The sequence below is a fragment of the Emys orbicularis genome, chromosome 11 (assembly GCF_028017835.1).
Source record: "Emys orbicularis isolate rEmyOrb1 chromosome 11, rEmyOrb1.hap1, whole genome shotgun sequence".
NCBI lineage: Eukaryota > Metazoa > Chordata > Testudines > Emydidae > Emys > Emys orbicularis.
Genome location: NC_088693.1, coordinates 2,789,510 through 2,806,215, shown reverse-complemented (window position 1 = coordinate 2,806,215; position 16,706 = coordinate 2,789,510). Strand labels below are relative to the sequence as shown.

General features: G+C 63.5%; 1 protein-coding gene across 1 annotated transcript in view; it reads left to right on the top strand.

The window, feature by feature from the left end:
* The first annotated feature begins 2,197 nt into the window (after nucleotides 1-2,197).
* The window catches only part of RUFY4 (RUN and FYVE domain containing 4), a 30,942-nt gene continuing 16,433 nt past the window's right edge, over nucleotides 2,198-16,706 (top strand). Inside the window, exons 1-6 of the mRNA XM_065413661.1 lie at nucleotides 2,198-2,351; nucleotides 3,733-3,783; nucleotides 7,647-7,753; nucleotides 8,526-8,651; nucleotides 9,503-9,609; nucleotides 10,734-10,877. Coding sequence (XP_065269733.1) covers nucleotides 2,198-2,351; nucleotides 3,733-3,783; nucleotides 7,647-7,753; nucleotides 8,526-8,651; nucleotides 9,503-9,609; nucleotides 10,734-10,877 — 689 coding nt within the window. The remainder of the gene's footprint in view (nucleotides 2,352-3,732; nucleotides 3,784-7,646; nucleotides 7,754-8,525; nucleotides 8,652-9,502; nucleotides 9,610-10,733; nucleotides 10,878-16,706) is intronic.

Sequence of the window (16,706 nt, the reverse complement as noted above, 5' to 3'; positions counted from 1 at the left end):
TCCAAACCGGAGGAAGCCGGATCCCACCGGCACCTGGGGGAGCCCGTCTGGGAACATGGCTCAGGCTGGGCCGGCACCTGCAGCCGGCACCGTCCCTCCCAGGGGCTTGGGGAGCCTCCCCCCCCCCCCCAGCACCCCACGCCCCGGGGCTGGAACAGGACGCGAGCACTCACCCAGGCAAGGAGATCAGCTTTCAGGAGATCCCAAAGCCCAGGGGCAGCGTGCGGCAGGGGCTGAAGGTAGGGTGACCAGGTGTCTGGTTTTCGACCAGAACATGCGGTGGAAAAGGGATCCCGGCGGCTCCGGTCAGCGCCGCTGACTGTCCGGTTGGCGGCACCATGCAGCAGGGCTGGCAGGCTCCCGAGAAGCAGCCGGCATGTCCCCACTCCGGCTCCTAAGCATAGGGGCAGCCAGGGGGCTCTGCACGCTGCCCCCGCAGCTCCCATTGGCCGGGAACTGCGGCCAATTGGAGCTGTGGGGGCGGCGCCTGCGGACGGGGCAGTGCACGGAGCTGACTGGCTGTGCCTCCACATAGGAGCTGGAGGGGGGACATGCCAGAGGGTGGGGAGAGGAAGGGGAGATGGAGTGAGCGGGGGACAGGGCCTCGGAGAAGGGGCAAGGAGAAGATGCCAGCGCTGTAGCTGCTGCAGGCAGCTTGGGGTCTTTACCCCCGAGCCTGGAGCAGGGCTGGGCTGGGCTCTGCGGGTGCAGCGCACCCACGTCTGCCTTGCTGGGAGGATTAGGCTGGTAGCTGGCCATAGCCCCAGCGGTGACACCACTAGGGTCCAGGGAGAAGGACCATCCACCCACAGGCTTCAGGGCTGGGGCTGAGCACCAGCTGGGGTCAGGAAGGACTCGACCCCAGGTCGTAGGGCTGCCTGGCCTTGTTGAAGTGTCCAGCATTGGCCTCCCTTGGTGATGGGACACCGGAGCAGACAGGCGTTTGGGTCCTGGATCACGGAGCTTCTCGGGGCTCTCGCTGGCCGGCCCCTGCCGCTGCAGCCCGGGGGGCGGTGGAGCAAAGAGGGTTCTCTGAGAGCTCCCCTGGGCGAGGCCTCGCATCCCGCGGTGCCATCTGGCCCGAGCTGGGCACAGGCCATGGCTGAGAGGGGCCCATACGGACGTACCCGGCTCCCCCCCCAGATCCGGTGCCCCCGGACATCGGTCAAGCTGGGCTCGGGCCCTGCAGTGTCCTTGTGATCCAGAATCAATGAGCCCCCCCATCCCCACTAGCCCCCCTTTCTCCAGCCCCCTGCCCAGGAGCTCCCGCAGAGCCAGCTCTCTCTCGCCTCCCCCCAGCTCCTGCTTCGCGTCTGTTTCGTTTCCCCCAGGGCAGTTATTTCGGGCCCAGCCGCTCGACGCAGCACTCGGCTCCTCCTGGAATGGGGGCGCTGGGGTTCCTGTTTGCCGCACACAGCTCACGCCCTGCACTTCCTCCTTGGGAAGCAGTGACTCCCACGTGAAAGGAGAAGCAGCCTGCGAGCGGCAGGGAGAAGCGAGCCGGGCCCTGCTGCCAGGAGAGGGGCGCTAGCAGACTGCTCAGCCTCCAGCCCCCCGGCCTCCCCCCAGAGATCCCCACCCAGGTGAGCCTCACCCCCGGTTTGACAGAGCCGGAGACGCAGATGGGACTGGCCCAGGGTCACCCAGCAGTAGAACCGGGAGTGAAACCCAGGAGTCCTGCATCCCCGTCCCCTGCTTTAACCACTAGCCATGCTGCCCTCCCCAGAGAAACCCTCTGAGCCTGGCGGGCAGCCCTCCGTGGGGCTGCTTTGGAAGCAGAAACTGACCCGACGTTCCTCCCCCGTGGGAAAGGGCTGAGCTCAGAGTGGGATTCTTGGCAGGGCTGGTGGGGGGGAGGTCCCATTTGGATGATTATTAAGATTCTCCTTGTGGGACAGCCTGGAAGCCCCCCCCCCCCCGCCCTGGGTACAGAGAACTGCCCCCCGAGGGGGCGTTGCCAGCTCCAGCGAGCGGTGGGGGGGGGGGACGCTGACGGAGCAGGTTGTATCACTAGCTCAGGGGCGTATCAGCCTGCCGCCCCCCCCCCCGGGTCACCAGGGGACCACCATGGACTGCTCCGTTTGCGGGTGAGAAATAACGGAGGACGAACATTTCTACCCGCCCGGGGGACGTGCCCCTCTCCAGAAAGACCCCGCTGGCCTTTGTCCCACTCTCCTGCGCTCTCCCAGTCGTGCCCATGGCGCTCAATGCCCGCTTTGTTCTGGGCTTCGTCCGCCCGCCACACGTCCTGCCGTTCCTCCCGGCAATACGGGGACATCCGGACAAGCTGCTGGGGCGGGCCCCGGCCTGGCAACACATGGGGGCTGCGGCCGCGTTCACTGACACCCCTGGCCTCCGGCGATTGCTGGCTCCAGCCGGGAGGGTGCAGCGTGGCCCAGGGCTTGGGACGCTTTGCCCAACCCGTGTGCTGGACACACAGCTCTGGCCGGAGTGGCGGGAGCTTTCTCTGTGGGCCTGGTCCGGACGTCGGTGGGTTCGGGCAGGGTGCCAGCAGGACGCCAGGAGTTGCGCCAGGTTTCCCGAGAGCAGAACCTGCCCCTGGGCCGGTTCAAAGCCCCACGGGGCCTTGCAGCCCTTCACCCCCCCGGGCTGACTGAGCTCCCAGCACTTCCCTGCGTGCGGGTCACTATTAGTCACCTTTGCTCCGTGCGTGCGGCACTGGGGAACTGGGGCTTTCCAGGCAGGTGGGAGGCAGGGAGAGGAGCCGGATGGGGCCGGCAGCATCGCGGTGACTTGGGGTGCAGCCTGCTCTGTTGGGGGAGTCGGGGGGGTCCCAGGCCTCTCTGGGGTGCAGGGTCTGCTGGAGGGAGGGAGGGAGCTCAGGGATGGGCTGGTGGCCACAGCATTCGGCCTGGGCTTCTGTAACCCCCCCCCCCCCCGAACAGTGTGACAACCCCCAACCAGTGGCTGGGTCAGGATAAGGACCTACTACTGCTCCCAGCTAGGGGAGCTGCTCTCTCAGCTCTGTCCCTTGGCCCGGCCCAGCTGCTGAGCTATAGGGCGGGGTTATGATGCTGGTTGGTGCTCTTTGCATGGCACGGCCTGCTGAGGTGCTGGTCGGGGGGGTTGGGGGTCACGCCAGCTCCTGGGGCCCCTGTCAGTCCACAGCTTGGCTGGGAGACGCCACATTCTTGGTGCCCTCTGGGTCAGGCGTGGGAGGGACTCTCCCACGCCCAGGTGCATCGTGGGCATTGGCCGTGGCTGGGCGGCGTGGGCCGGGGGCCAATGGGGTGATCACGTCTCACCCCCAGGGAGTGCAGCGTGGGGCCAGTCTGTGCCCGGGACCTCAGAGGGCTGGACGGTCACTCAGAGCCTGCCTGGCTGGAGCAAAAGGTGGGCAGAGGGGGAGTCCCGGGGGGGAGAGAGGCAAGGAGGGGACGGGGGGGGGGCTCCTGCCCCTTTTCCTGCAGCCCAGACCACCCGTGGGCTGGAGGCAGGACCCAGCCCAGCCACGTGACACCGTCGGGCCCTGCAGCGTGGCATGATGGCGGGACATCACCGCACTGTGCTGTTACGCTGGCACCACCCCATGCCACACCACTCCGGCCCCCCGGCCCCCCAGAGCCACGACATGGCCGCTCCCGGGCGATAGTCACATTCCACAGAGGTGTCAGCTGCCAGGGTGGCATCTCCCCCTCCCTGCCCCCGGGCAGAGACAGACCCACAGTGCCGCCTCGCCCCCCGCCCTAACCCCACCCTGTCCCGTTGCAGGTGCCATGGCCGGAGCCGGAGAACTCCTCCGCATGATCCAGGACTTAAGGGGTAAGTGTGACAGCGACCCCCTCCCTACCTGGGGGGGAGACACCCTGCCGGGCGCTGCGCTGGCATCAGTGCCAGGACAGCTGGCAGCTGCCGGCTCCCCGTGTCAGGGGCACAGGCTGGCCCAGCCCGGAGAGCTGCCCTGCAGTGCAGAATCGCTGGGGTGTGGGAACGCCAGGCCCCAGAGCGCCCCCCGCCGGGGGGGGGAGCTAGGAAGGGGCCTCTGGGAACTTGCAACTGGCAGGTGAGTCAGGCCAGCATGCAGGGGGGGGGGGGGAAGGGGAGGTGGGTCAGGCCAGCGTGTGAGAGCGGGGAAGGGGAGGTGGGTCAGGCCAGTGTGCGGGGGGGGGGGGAAGGGGAGGTGGGTCAGGCCAGCGTGCGAGGGGGGTGGAAGGGGAGATGGGTCAGGCCAGCGTGCGGGGGGGGGGAAGGGGAGGTGAGTCAGGCCAGCATGTGAGGGGGGTGGAAGGGGAGATGGGTCAGGCCAGCGTGGGAGAGAGGGGAGGGGAAATGGGTCAGGCCAGCATGCGGGGGGGGGGGGGGGGGAAGAAGGGGAGATGGGTCAGGCAAGCGTGCGAGGAGGGGGAAGAAGGGGAGGTGGATCAGGCCAGCGTGCGAGGGAGGTGGAAGGGGAGATGGGTCAGGCCACTGTGTGAGGGGGAGAAGAAGGGGAGGTGGGTCAGGCCAGTGTGTGAGGGGGGGAAGAAGGGGAGGTGGGTCAGGCCAGCGTGGGGGGGGGGGGAAGGGGAGGTGGGTCAGGGCATCATGTGGGGGGGGAAGTACAGATTGGAACTGGCAGGGGTTGGGGTGCCCGGGCAGGGTCACTGGACAGGTAGGGAGCTGTGTTTGTGGGGGGGGGCTGGGTCGGTTGCAAGAGGGGTGCCTGGCAGAGAGACAATCAGTGTAGCCTCATACCGGCCATGGCTTAAAGGGCTAACACCCACGGTGGGGGGGTTTCCTACGGAGGAGTGACTCGCACAGGAAAGGAGTCACTCAGCGGTGGCCGGGCCAAGGGGATCCCCCAGGCTGGCCCTGTAGAGCACAGCCCGGAGCCGGTCCCGGAGCTCGTCCCCGTCACACAGCCAGGCCTGAGTTCAGAATTTCCACTGCCGGAGAGTCCAGCCCCACCCTGGGCAAATTGTTCCACCGGCTAATGACTCTCCCGTAACAGCCTCGCCCTGTTTCCACTCGAGGGGGCCCTGCTCCGGCTTCCAGCCACTGGGCTGGGCGAGGCCTTTCTCTGCTGGCTGGAGGAGACCGTTCTCCTAGTGGTTCCCCACGTCGGCACGTCCAGCCTGGGATCTAGACGCCCCTTAGCCTGCTCTTCCTTAAGGCAGATCGACGGAGCTCCGTGACTCTCTCTAACCTTCCCTCCTTCTCCTGCTCTTCTCTGACCCCTCTCCAGTTCTCCCCACCCTTCCTGAACTGGGGACGCGGGATTGCATGAGCCGTTCTTATGGGCTTAACTCCACTTGCCCTCGCGCAGGGGCTCTAACCTTTCCAGACCGCTGGCCCCCTTTCAGGAGGCCGATTGGTCTTGCGTACCCCAAGCTTGACCTCACTTCAAACCAATTTGCTGACAAAATCTGACATAAAAAGACAAACGCGTCACCGCACACTAGTACTGACAAATGGCTGACTTGCTCATTTTACCAGATCACAGAATCATAGACTATCAGGGTTGGAAGCTGTGAGGAAGTGGGACTGTTCTTAATGTTTCCTCTGAATACTGTGTGGGTGCCTCAGTTTCTGACCGACCCTCTGTCGCTGAGCAACTAATGGCCAGGCCCTTCTCCCCTGCAAGGGATGCTAAAGGTGTGGGAGAACAAAGAGATCAGGTGACCTCCTGACCCGGGGAAAGGAACAAAGCCCAGAGAAGGAGGGGCTGGAGAGTTTCAGTTTGGAGCTGGCTGGGGACGGGGAGTGAGGGCAGACGGGGGTGTCTGGCTCGCGGGACCCCAGAATGGACCTGGCGGAGGGGTCCCGTTCGCCGCTGTACCTACAAGCTCTGTTTTAGACCGTGTTCTTGTCATCTAATAAACCTCTGTTTTACTGGCTGGCTGAGAGTCACGTCTGATTGCAAAGTGGGGGTGCAGGACCCTCTGGCTTCCCCAGGACCCCGCCTGGGCGGACTCGCTGTGGGAAGCGCACGGAGGGGCATATGCTGAATGCTCCCAGGAGAGACCCAGGAGGTGAAGCCATGTGAGCTTCTTGCCCTGAAGACAGTCTGCTCCGAGGGAGAGGAGGCTCCCCAAAGTCCTGACTGGCTTTGTGGGGAGCAGTTCCAAAGCATCGCCCGGGGACTCCGTGACAAAGGGACCTCAGGAGGTCACCTAGTCCAACCCCCTGCTCAAAGCAGGACCAACCCCAACTAAATCATCCCAGCCAGGGCTTTGTCAAGCCAGGCCTTAAAAACCTCTAAGGAAGGAGATTCCACCACCTCCCTAGGTAACTGTCACAGAGTGTGGGGGAGACCAGGCCCTGCACCCCCGGCTTCCTGCGATTCACCAGGACTCTCAGCCAAATAGAAGGTTTATTTCGATGACAGGAACTCAGTCCACAACAGGTCTTGCCGATACAGACAACAGGACCCCCTTTAGTTAGGTCCATCTGGGGGCCCCAGGGAAGCCACAGTCCTGTTGGTCGGGGCACCCCTCTTTATTTCCCAGCCAGCTCCAAAAACTGAAACTGCCTTTCCGCCCTTTCTCCGCTTTCCCCGGCTCCTCCTCCAGCCTTTGTGTCCTTTGTTCAGTTTCCCGGGCAGAGGTGTCACCTGGCCTCCAACCCCTCCTGGGTTCTCATGTTACATGCTCAGGTCTGCTCCCTTCCCCAATGCAGGCAGTCCCAGCAAAACTCCCCTGCAACCTTCCCAGGTTAATACTCCCCACTCAGCATTCAAACAACACATCAAGAACATTCCCACTTCGGCACAGTAACCCATTCCAGTGCTTCACCACCCTCCTAGTGAAAAAGTTTTTCCTAATATCCAACCTAGACCTCCCCCACTGCAACTTGAGACCATTACTCCCTGTTCTGTCATCAGGTATCACTGAGAACAGTCTAGATCCATCCTCTTTGGAACCCCCTTTCAGGTAATTGAAAGCAGCTATTAAATCCCCCCTCACTCTTCTCTTCTGCAGACTAAACAATCCCAGTTCCCTCAGCCTCTCCTCATAAGTCATGTGCTCCAGACCCCTAATCATTTTTGTTGCCCTCCGCTGGACTCTTTCCAATTTTTCCACATCCTTCTTGTAGTGTGGGGCCCAAAACTGGACACAGTACTCCAGATGAGGCCTCACCAATGTTGAATAGAGGGGAATGATCACGTCCCTAGATCTGCTGGCAATGCCCCTACTTATACAGCCCCAAATGCCATTAGCCTTCTTGGCAACAAGGGCACACTGCTGACTTATATCCAGCTTCTCGTCCTCTGTAACCCCTAGGTCCTTTTCTGCAGAACTGCTGCCTAGCCACTCGATTCCTAGTCTGTAGCAGTGCATGAGATTCTTCCGTCCTAACTCCAGCGTATCTACCACTCCTCCCAGTTTAGTGTCATCTCCAGCTTCTAATTTACTTTCATTGCTATCAACTTTCCCTTCCTCTCCCTTGTTTATACGGCTGCTTTCACTTTCTCTCCAAGCCAGGCTGCTGGGTTTGTACCTTTCTCTTTTCACCTGGGCTTTTGGGGCCCAGTAAAATCTTCTTCCGCGGCATCTGGCCCCAGGGGGTCTCGGCGGCTGGGGGGTGCTCCCGCAGAGCAGAAAGTCCTGGGTTCAGTCCCCGCAGCCTCCGTGGTGTCTATGTGCGTGTAGCCCGGGTGGGTGGGCTGGGAATCGCCTGCTCACGGCTCCCCGGTTCCCTTCCAGACACCATCGGGGAGCTCAAGCAGAACTACAAGGAGCGGAGGTTGCCGGTCACTGACGGCAGCCGGGAGCTTCACGGGCTCTGTGCCCAGCTGGAATTCCTGCTCCAGGTAGGGAGTCCGGGAACCAGCTGCTCCTGCTGTCCCAGTCAGGCAAACTGCCCCCCCCCCCTCGTCTGCTCGTGGGCCCAGCCCCTCCCCACCCTGCATGGCCTCGGCTCGCCCATGAGCAGGCCCTTTGTGAATCTCTTTGCAGAGGCTCCCAGAGGGTCCCGGCAAGTGAGGTCCGTGGCTACTGACGCTGGAGTGGCCGAGAACTGGTTGAATGCAGCCCCCCCACGCACCCCCTCCCCCACTAGGGCAGCGCTATGGCTGGAGGCTACCGGCTGTACTTCAGAGCTGGCCCCCATGACACACGGCACTTGGCTTTGATCGCCAGATAGAGGCAGGCCAGTTTCATGAGCCCCATGACACAGGGAAACTGAGGCACAGAGCAGGCAAGGGCTCACTCAATAACTGCCCTGTTCTGTTCACTCCCTCTGGGGCACTTGGCATTGGCCACTGTCGGAAGACAAGATCCTGGGCTAGATGGACCATTGGTCTGAGCCAGTCTGGCCGCTCTTATGTTCCCACGATGACCTCCGTGGGGGGTAGGAGCACAGCCAGCCAGGGGCATGGGCAGTGGTGGCCCTGTACTGGTAGGGGGAGCCCTGGGTGGACCCCAATTCCCCCCCCCCGTCCCAGCAGCCAGGAACCACAGGCCTAAGCAACAGCCCCCTTCCCGCTACTGACCCCTCCTGGCGGCGGGCAGCCGCTGCAGCGGGCAGGCTGGGGATCCCGCGCTCTCCTGGGCTCACGGCTGCCGTCTCTTTGCCCGGCTCAGTTTGACCTGAAGGAGAAGAGGAGTTTCTTCGGGCAGCGGCGGGATTACTGGGACTTCCTGTGCCATGGGCTCGCGAGCCGGCGCCAGGGGCACGAGGGCGTGCGATTTGTCAGCTCCCTGGAGAAGGTGCGTGGGGGGCGGGGAGTCTCCACGGGCTGCTGGTGGGGAGGTCGCTGGCGCCCTTCCCGGGGCTCTGCTTTGCTTTGTAGGACGTTTTCTTGCTGCCAACAGGCCCAGACCTTCTGCCGCCCCGACCACGGGTGCAGCCGGTGCCCTCGAACCATTTTGTAGGGCATTTTCCCCATCCCACTTACAGTTTTCTGCTGGGGCCCCTCACTACCAACCCTCAGTCCCCTGCTATCCCAGCCCTGGGCTCCCCCCGCAGCTCTGCCGGTGCCCCTCACTCCCGACCCGCAGCCCCTGCTAGCCCAGCCCTGGGCTCCCCCCTAGCTCTGCCGGTGCCCCTCACTCCCGACCCGCAGCCCCTGCTAGCCCAGCCCTGGCTCCCCGCCCAGCTCTGCCGGTGCCCCTCACTCCCGACCCACAGCCCCTGCTAGCCCAGCCCTGGGTTCCCCCCTAGCTCTGCCGGTGCCCCTCACTCCCGACCCGCAGCCTCTGCTAGCCCAGCCCTGGGCTCCCCCAAGCCAACAGCTCTGCTGACGCCCCTCACTCCCAACCCTGGGCTTTCCCCGCCGCCGCACCCCCAGCTCCATCGGGGCCCCCTGCAAGGCGGCCCTAGGAGAACATTGGATGTGGCTGGTCTGGATCTGCGCAGCCCTGTCTCGGTGCAGGAAGCCGGGCTACACCTTCGAGGAACCTTCTCGCCCCGTTTCCGGGAGCAGGAGCCGTCGCCGCCCGGGCTGGGGAAAGCAGGTGGCTCCAGTCGCTGAGGACTGGACTGGACAGACAGGCGGGAGGCGGGCAGCAGAGCAGGGGGCCGGCAGGATCCTCCTCTAACGCCTCCCGTGTGCCCACAGCTCAGGACCCCTGTGGGGAAGGGACGAGCTTTCATTCGCTACTGCCTGGTGCACCGGCAGCTGGCGGAGTCGCTGCAGCTCTGCGTCCTGGACCCCCAGATGACCAGGTGAGGAGCCCGGCGGTGGGATCTGTCTGAAATAGACAACCCCTGAGACGCCGCAGGGGGAGCCCCAGGCTCCGGAGCAAGAGGGGCATCAAATGAAAGGGGAGAAGGGAGCTGAGGGAGGGGGGCAGATGACCCCGGGCAGCGAGAGACGCTGTAGCAGGGACAGGCCCCAGGGACAAACGCTGCAGGAGGCAAATCCAAACAGGCTAAGTCCTGGGACCTCCTTCCACTCCGAGGCGCCTTGGAGCGAAGCTCCCAGCCCGGCCCAGGCTGCGGGGTCAGGGCTGGCGGGAGCGCGCTGAACATCCCTGGGTAGACGGCGCGGCTCAGGCTGCAGCTCTGAAGCCGGGGCGGGGAGGAGCTGGAAAGCCAGAGCGGCGACATCTACCCAGCTCGTGTGGGTGCGCTGGCACGGGCCCGGCTCCCGCAGCTCACCCTGGACGGAGGTGGCGTATTCGGGGCTCGGCCTGCGAGCGAGGAGCACTTTTCCTAGGAGGGCGAAACGCAAGCCCTGGGGTGGCAGGAGCTAGGTGGGTAAACGTGCGAGCACACAAGCGCACGGCTCCTGTGGACACCACGTGCGCTCAGGCGCTTTGCTGGAGATCGCTGCCCTCCCCCCGCACACACGCCCCCTTTGCGGATTTGACCTTGGTCTCACGGATGGGTCTGTTGTTAAAACTCAGGCCAAGGGGAGTCAGGACTCGTGGCTCTGCTACTCACTGACACCCTGTGTGAACGGTTGCCCCACTCTGTGCCTCGGTTTCCCCATAGGAAGTGATCTGGGAGGGAGTAACAGGAAGAGAAGGGGACCGCGGGGGGAGAGTCAGAGGCAGCATGTAAAGGGTGGCGGGGTTTTCAGGAGACCAGATCTAACCACCCCCCCCGTGCATTTCCTGTAAGACGGCAGATTCTGAGCCCCCTGCCTCCTGGAACAGGGGGTGCCATGAAGCGCACAGGGCGCCACCCTCTCTCTCCGTCCAGGCGTCACCGCCTCCCAGCAGCTGGCTCGTGAGCTTGGAGCCCAGGGCAGCCCCGGCCGGCCTGCCCGAGCTCCATGTGCCCGGAGCCGGCTGGGGCAGGGGCTGGCTGGGATCTCAGGGGCCCCTCTGGCTTGTTGGCTGCAGGGAATGGTACTACGCCCGGAGCCCCTTCCTGCACCCGCAGCTGCGAGCCGACATCCTGGCCTGCCTCTACGACCTGGACGGCGTCACCTTCCACCTGGCCCTCAAGAGAGCTGACCTGGACGCGGCCTGGCCCATGTTCTCCGAGTGAGTGTCAGAGCGTCGGGGGGCAGAGATACCAACAAACGCAGGTGGATGCAGCAGGGACGGGTGCTGGAGAAACTTCCCACACGCAGCTGTACTCACGCCCCTCACTCCCGACCCACAGCCCCTGCTAGCCCAGCCCTGGGCTCCCCCCAGCTCTGCCAGTGCCCCTCACTCCCACCCCGCAGCCCCCTGCTAGCCCAGCCCTGGGCTCCCCCCAGCTCTGCCGGTGCCCCTCACTCCCGACCCGCAGCCCCTGCTAGCCCAGCCCTGGGCTCCCCCCAGCTCTGCCGGTGCCCCTCACTCCCGACCCGCAGCCCCTGCTAGCCCAGCCCTGGGCTCCCCCCAGCTCTGCCGGTGCCCCTCACTCCCGACCCGCAGCCCCTGCTAGCCCAGCCCTGGGCTCCCCCAGCTCTGCTGGTGCCCCTCACTCCCGACCCGCAGCCCCTGCTAGCCCAGCCCTGGGCTCCCCCCAGCTCTGCCGGTGCCCCTCACTACCAACCCGCAGCCCCCTGCTAGCCCAGCCCTGGGCTCCCTACAGCTCTGCCAGTGCCCCTCACTCCCACCCCGCAGCCCCCTGCTAGCCCAGCCCTGCCCCCCCCAGCTCTGCTGGTGCCCCTCACTCCCGACCCGCAGCCCCTGCTAGCCCAGCCCTGGGCTCCCCCCCCCAGCTCTGCCGGTGCCCCTCACTCCCAACCCGCAGCCCCTGCTAGCCCAGCCCTGGGCTCCCTACAGCTCTGCCAGTGCCCCTCACTCCCACCCCACAGCCCCCTGCTAGCCCAGCCCTGCCCCCCCCAGCTCTGCCGGTGCCCCTCACTCCCGACCCGCAGCCCCTGCTAGCCCAGCCCTGGGCTCTCTACAGTTCTGCCAGTGCCCCTCACTCCCACCCCACAGCCCCCTGCTAGCCCAGCCCTGCCCCCCCCAGCTCTGCCGGTGCCCCTCACTCCCGACCCGCAGCCCTCTGCTAGCCCAGCCCTGCCCCCCCCCAGCTCTGCCGGTGTCCCTCACTCCCGACCCGCAGCCCCCTGCTAGCCCAGCCCTGGGCTCCCCCCAGCTCTGCCGGTGCCCCTCACTCCCGACCCGCAGCCCCCTGCTAGCCCAGCCCTGCCCCCCCCCCAGCTCTGCCGGTGCCCCTCACTCCCACCCCGCAGCCCCTGCTAACCCAGCCCTGGGCTCCCCCCAGCTCTGCCGGTGCCCCTCACTCCCACCCCGCAGCCCCCTGCTAGCCCAGCTCTGGGCTCCCCCCAGCTCTGCCGGTGCCCCTCACTCCTGACCCGCAGCCCCTGCTAGCCCAGCCCTGCTGCAGTCCCCCAAGTCTCTCCTGAGCGGTCATGGCCTGCGGGTTGGGAGCGAAGGACGTGGCACGTGCAGCCTTCAGGCCTCGTGCATCAGGTTCGGCTCATATTGTAACTCCCGGCCCCCCGCTGCACAGCACCCAGTGATCAGCACACGCCAGCCCCCGAGCACGTCCCTCCCCGCTTAGCTGCATTTCCAAGAGGTCTGGCCACCAGCTCCTGGCACCGCTCGCTGGCACCCAGCGGGCACGGCTGAGGCTCAGGGCAACGGCCCATCTCAACTAGAGCCCACGGGCCCATACGGCTCTGAGCCTAGCCAAGCAAGTAGGTCAGCTGCTCACGGGCCCTGCCCAGTCCCTGCTTCCCCAGCTCAGCATCAAACCCATCCACGGACGTCAGCCCCCCAGCGCAGGAGCCTGCATTGTAAAGGCCACGGACCCGCCCTTTGCCAAGAGGGGAGGGGCAGTCAGGATCCCCCTTTCCCCAGGCCGTTAGCAGCCTCACCCCTCTCTGGGTCTGGGCCAGCCTGCTCTGGCCCCCCTCCTCTCTGAGCGCCAGCCGGGGCCTCCCAGACACAGACGGGGGAACACGCCCAGCTGGGTGTTAAGCATTGGCCTCCCAGATGTTAAGGTCAGAAGGGACCAGCGTGAGCATCCACTCTGACCTCCAGCACCCTGCAGGCTCCAGAACCCCACCCACCCGCTCCTGTAACGGGCCCCTGGGCTCTGGCTGAGTTACTGACGTCCCCAGATCCTGGTCTAAAAAGACTACAGAGGATCCACCACTTAAACCTGCAAATGGCCCGCGCCCCAGGCTGCAGAGGAATGTGGAAAAAAACAAACAAACCAGGGTCTCTGCCAATCTGACCCAGGGGGAAATTCCTTCCCAGCCCCAAATCTGATGATCGGTTAGACCCTGAGGATGCCGGCCGGGCAAGACCCACCAGCCGGACAATTCTCTGTAGTCACTCAGTGTCCCATCCCTGGCTGTTGGAGATATTTGTTGCTAGGGGGCAGGATGGAACCTGGCGCCTCTAGAGCTTAGTGCATGAGTCTCTACAGCATGAGCTAAAAGCCAGCTGGCCCCCGACTAGATGGGACAGACCACCACACCCAGGAGGCGTGTGGGTTACGCTAGCAGTCGCAGATGGGCGACATGCCATTGTAGGACACGGTCGGCAGACAGGACACTGGGCTAGACGGGCCTTTGGTCTGACCCCCTCCATAAACGGATCCCGCTCAGTCTTGAAGCCACTTCGGTTTTTGCCCGCTCTTCCCTGAGGCTGTCTCCCTCCCTCCCCGGGGTTTGCCGCTTCCCACCAGATTTACTACACCGCATTGAAAAAGACGAAGGGAAAGAAAGGGTTAATCCCTGACAGCATAGGCACCCCTTGCTTCCAGCCCCCAAGGGGGGGTCACACCGTGCCTCTGGGAGCTCGCCACAGCCTCCGAGCTCCTGCCAAACCGAGCGGGAGAGTCTCTCCGTGGCCAAGCGCTAGGGCCAAGCTGGACACGCCCGTACACCAGGCCGTGGGGCAGCGGCTCAAAGCCCCCATTTACATCCAGCCTCTGATCAGCTGATCGCTGGGGAGCAAGCCCAGAGCAACGCCAAGCGGCAGCTCCTCCTCCTCCTTGACTTCGCCCGGCCCTCTGAGGGATGCAGGCCTCAGGAATTATAACAGTTGCATCACACAGACAGCCGCCCCCACAGACAAACCCGTCCCCTCCACATACACCCCCCTCCGGCAGCCCCCTCCACTGGGAGGTCAGGAATTGCTGGTAGCTGCATTTTGCAGATGGACGTGTTGACCACAGCCAGGCTGAGCAAACTGCAGCAGGCCGGGGGAGCTGGGCCCAGAGCCCGGATCGCTCGCTTCCTACGCCAGACTGTCCTTCCTCCTTCCAGGAGATACTGGCACAAAGCGTCCTCCTGCCAGCCTCCCCGGCTAATATCCATGAACCCCCCTCCCCGCCCGCGGGGCCAGCCGACCTGCGACAAGCACCCGGGATAACTCGTCCCCACATTCGTACCAGCCGGGCGCTAATTGTTCTATTTGAAAAATCCAGTCAAGGAGCAAAAGCAGGGCCCTGCGACTCGGACGACCAACCGCCTGGCCCGAGAAACGACTGGCAAATAGCCGAAGCGAACAGGCTGGGAACGCCTTGGCCCAGTGGGTAGGGACAGTGTCACAGGGTCCACTCACTGCAGGTGGCACCTGCTCCTGGCCACTCTGGGGAATCAGCTCCTTCCACGGCGGAGGTCCCCTGCTGCTGTTCGCTGCCCGCCCTGCTGCTGCGCTCTCTCTCTGCAGCCCTGCGGCCTCCTCTCCAGCCTCTGTCGCCCCAAACACAGCTCCCATCTCCAGGGAGCAACTGCAGACGGCTCCCCCGCGCCCCATTCTGCTCTCAGCCCCTTTATACAGCCCCAGCTGTTCCTGCCCAGCTGAGCACCCCCTATGCAGGGCTTTCCTCTCAGCCTAATAGGTTAACCCCTTGTGGGCCAGTGTGGGGAGGACACCCTGGCCCGACTCACAGGCCCTGGGCTCTCTCAGCTCCAGTCTCTGGGAGGAACCCCCTTCAGTGTGACAGCCCTTCTCAGGGGTCCACTCTCTCTCCGGGGGTCAACCCCCTCCACCTCCTGGAGCCGCCCCTCTCTGAGCCTCAGCACACCTGTCTCTGCCACTCGCTCTGGACCCCTGGGGCCTCCACGCCCAGAGGGGGCAATGCACCCTTCCTCCCCCCTTCCTCCTCCCCCCTTCCCCTCTGACTCTCCGCCAATGTAACACAGGAGGTTTATTGAGCGTCTGAACCCAGCCCAGGCACTTCTCAGGGCCCCGGGGCCTAGCAACCCTCAGCACAGAACATCTCTCCCCAGTCCAGCCGCCCCCTCGTTAGCACTGATATCATCTTGTTGCCTGCCCAAAACTGGGCCCCGAGATATGGCAAACAGGGGTCCGTGGCCCGGTGTGCTTGGCACCAATAAAGACACCGAGGGGAGAAAGCAAGCCAAGTTTATTTCAGAGCTCTGAAATGGCACTAGGAGACCAGCATGTCTCAAATCCAGTGCAACAAATACAAACAACTTTTATCTTTTATACCCCAAACTGTTTGCATACATCTCTTTGTCTGGCTGTTCCCCCTCACCCCTCCCTCCCAGACAACTGTTACAATAAGCTCTACATAAGCTTGTGAGAAAACTTTCCCAGTCTTTGCGACCTTGGGTTAGACGCCTGTAAACTAACTACCCCTCCTTTCCCTCACTCCTTATCTCTATTATTTCTGCTAGTGTGAGTGAAACTGCAGCCATCTGCTAGAAACGCTGACCAATACATTTCTGCTTCAGCCTACTTCAGAGCATGTAAGCAGTGAGCACAGAAGTAGGTGAGAGTTCAGAAGATGGGGTTTGGGGGTTCAGATAGGCCCAGAGCAAAAGAGTTTCATCGACACTTTTGGCCTTCCGCTCTCCCGAGTTACCTGGTAGCTATGCCTAGTGGACCCCAACAATCTCCTCCCCTGGCCTTTGTCCTCCGTCCCAGGTAAACACGTCCTTTGTTCCCCCACTTGCTGGTCAGGTCATGGGACTCTCTCCTCGGCCCATTCAAAGATTCATAGAAGATTAGGGTTTGAGGGGACCGCAGGAGGTCATCTAGTCCCCACCCCCTGCTCAAAGCAGGACCAATCCCCAACTAAATCATCCCAGCCAGGGCTTTGTCAAGCCTGACCTTAAACACCTCTAAGGATGGAGATTCCACCACCTCCCTAGGGAACCCATTCCAGTGCTTCACCACCCTCCTAGTGAAATAGTGTTTCCTAATATCCAACCTAGACCTCCCCCACTGCAACTTGAGACCATTACTCCTTGTTCTGTCATCTGCCACCACTGAGAACAGCCGAGCTCCATCCTCTTTGGAACCCCCCTTCAGGTAGTTGAAAGCAGCTATCAAATCCCCCCTCATTCTTCTCTTCTGCAGACTAAACAAGCCCCGTTTAACGGGCTGCCTCCCAAGCTGCTCTGGGCCTCCCAGTCACCAGTCGCTGGGTCCCCAATCTCCGGGCCAGTGTCCGGGGTCCCGACTGCTAGGCAAGGTCACACCTGGTCCTCTGCAACAACAAACTGTCTCCCACCCCCTCATTACACACACACACACACGCAGCACACAGGGAAACTGAGGCATGCAAAGTGTTCATGCAAAACACTAAGAAAATTCCCTGCTTTGTCACATACCCCATCACAGATGACAAGGAAGTTGGGAGAAGGATGAGGTTTAGGTCACGCACGAGGGGCTAACCACGATGGGGCCAGACCCCCAACAGCTAGGAGTTGAAGCCAACTGCTGGGCCACCTGCCACAGCCCCGTAGCAATAGGGTAGCCTTGATCAGCGCCCGTCACTTAGCCAATCTTCAGTGTTGCAGCCAGGGAAGGCTGGACAGGGCCCAAATTCAGCAGAAACGCACAATCAAGTCCCTAAATGCAAGATCCCAGCCTGGTGCCCCCTGCCCCCAGCTTCTGGTTTAGCTGGACGCGAGACGGGGAGAG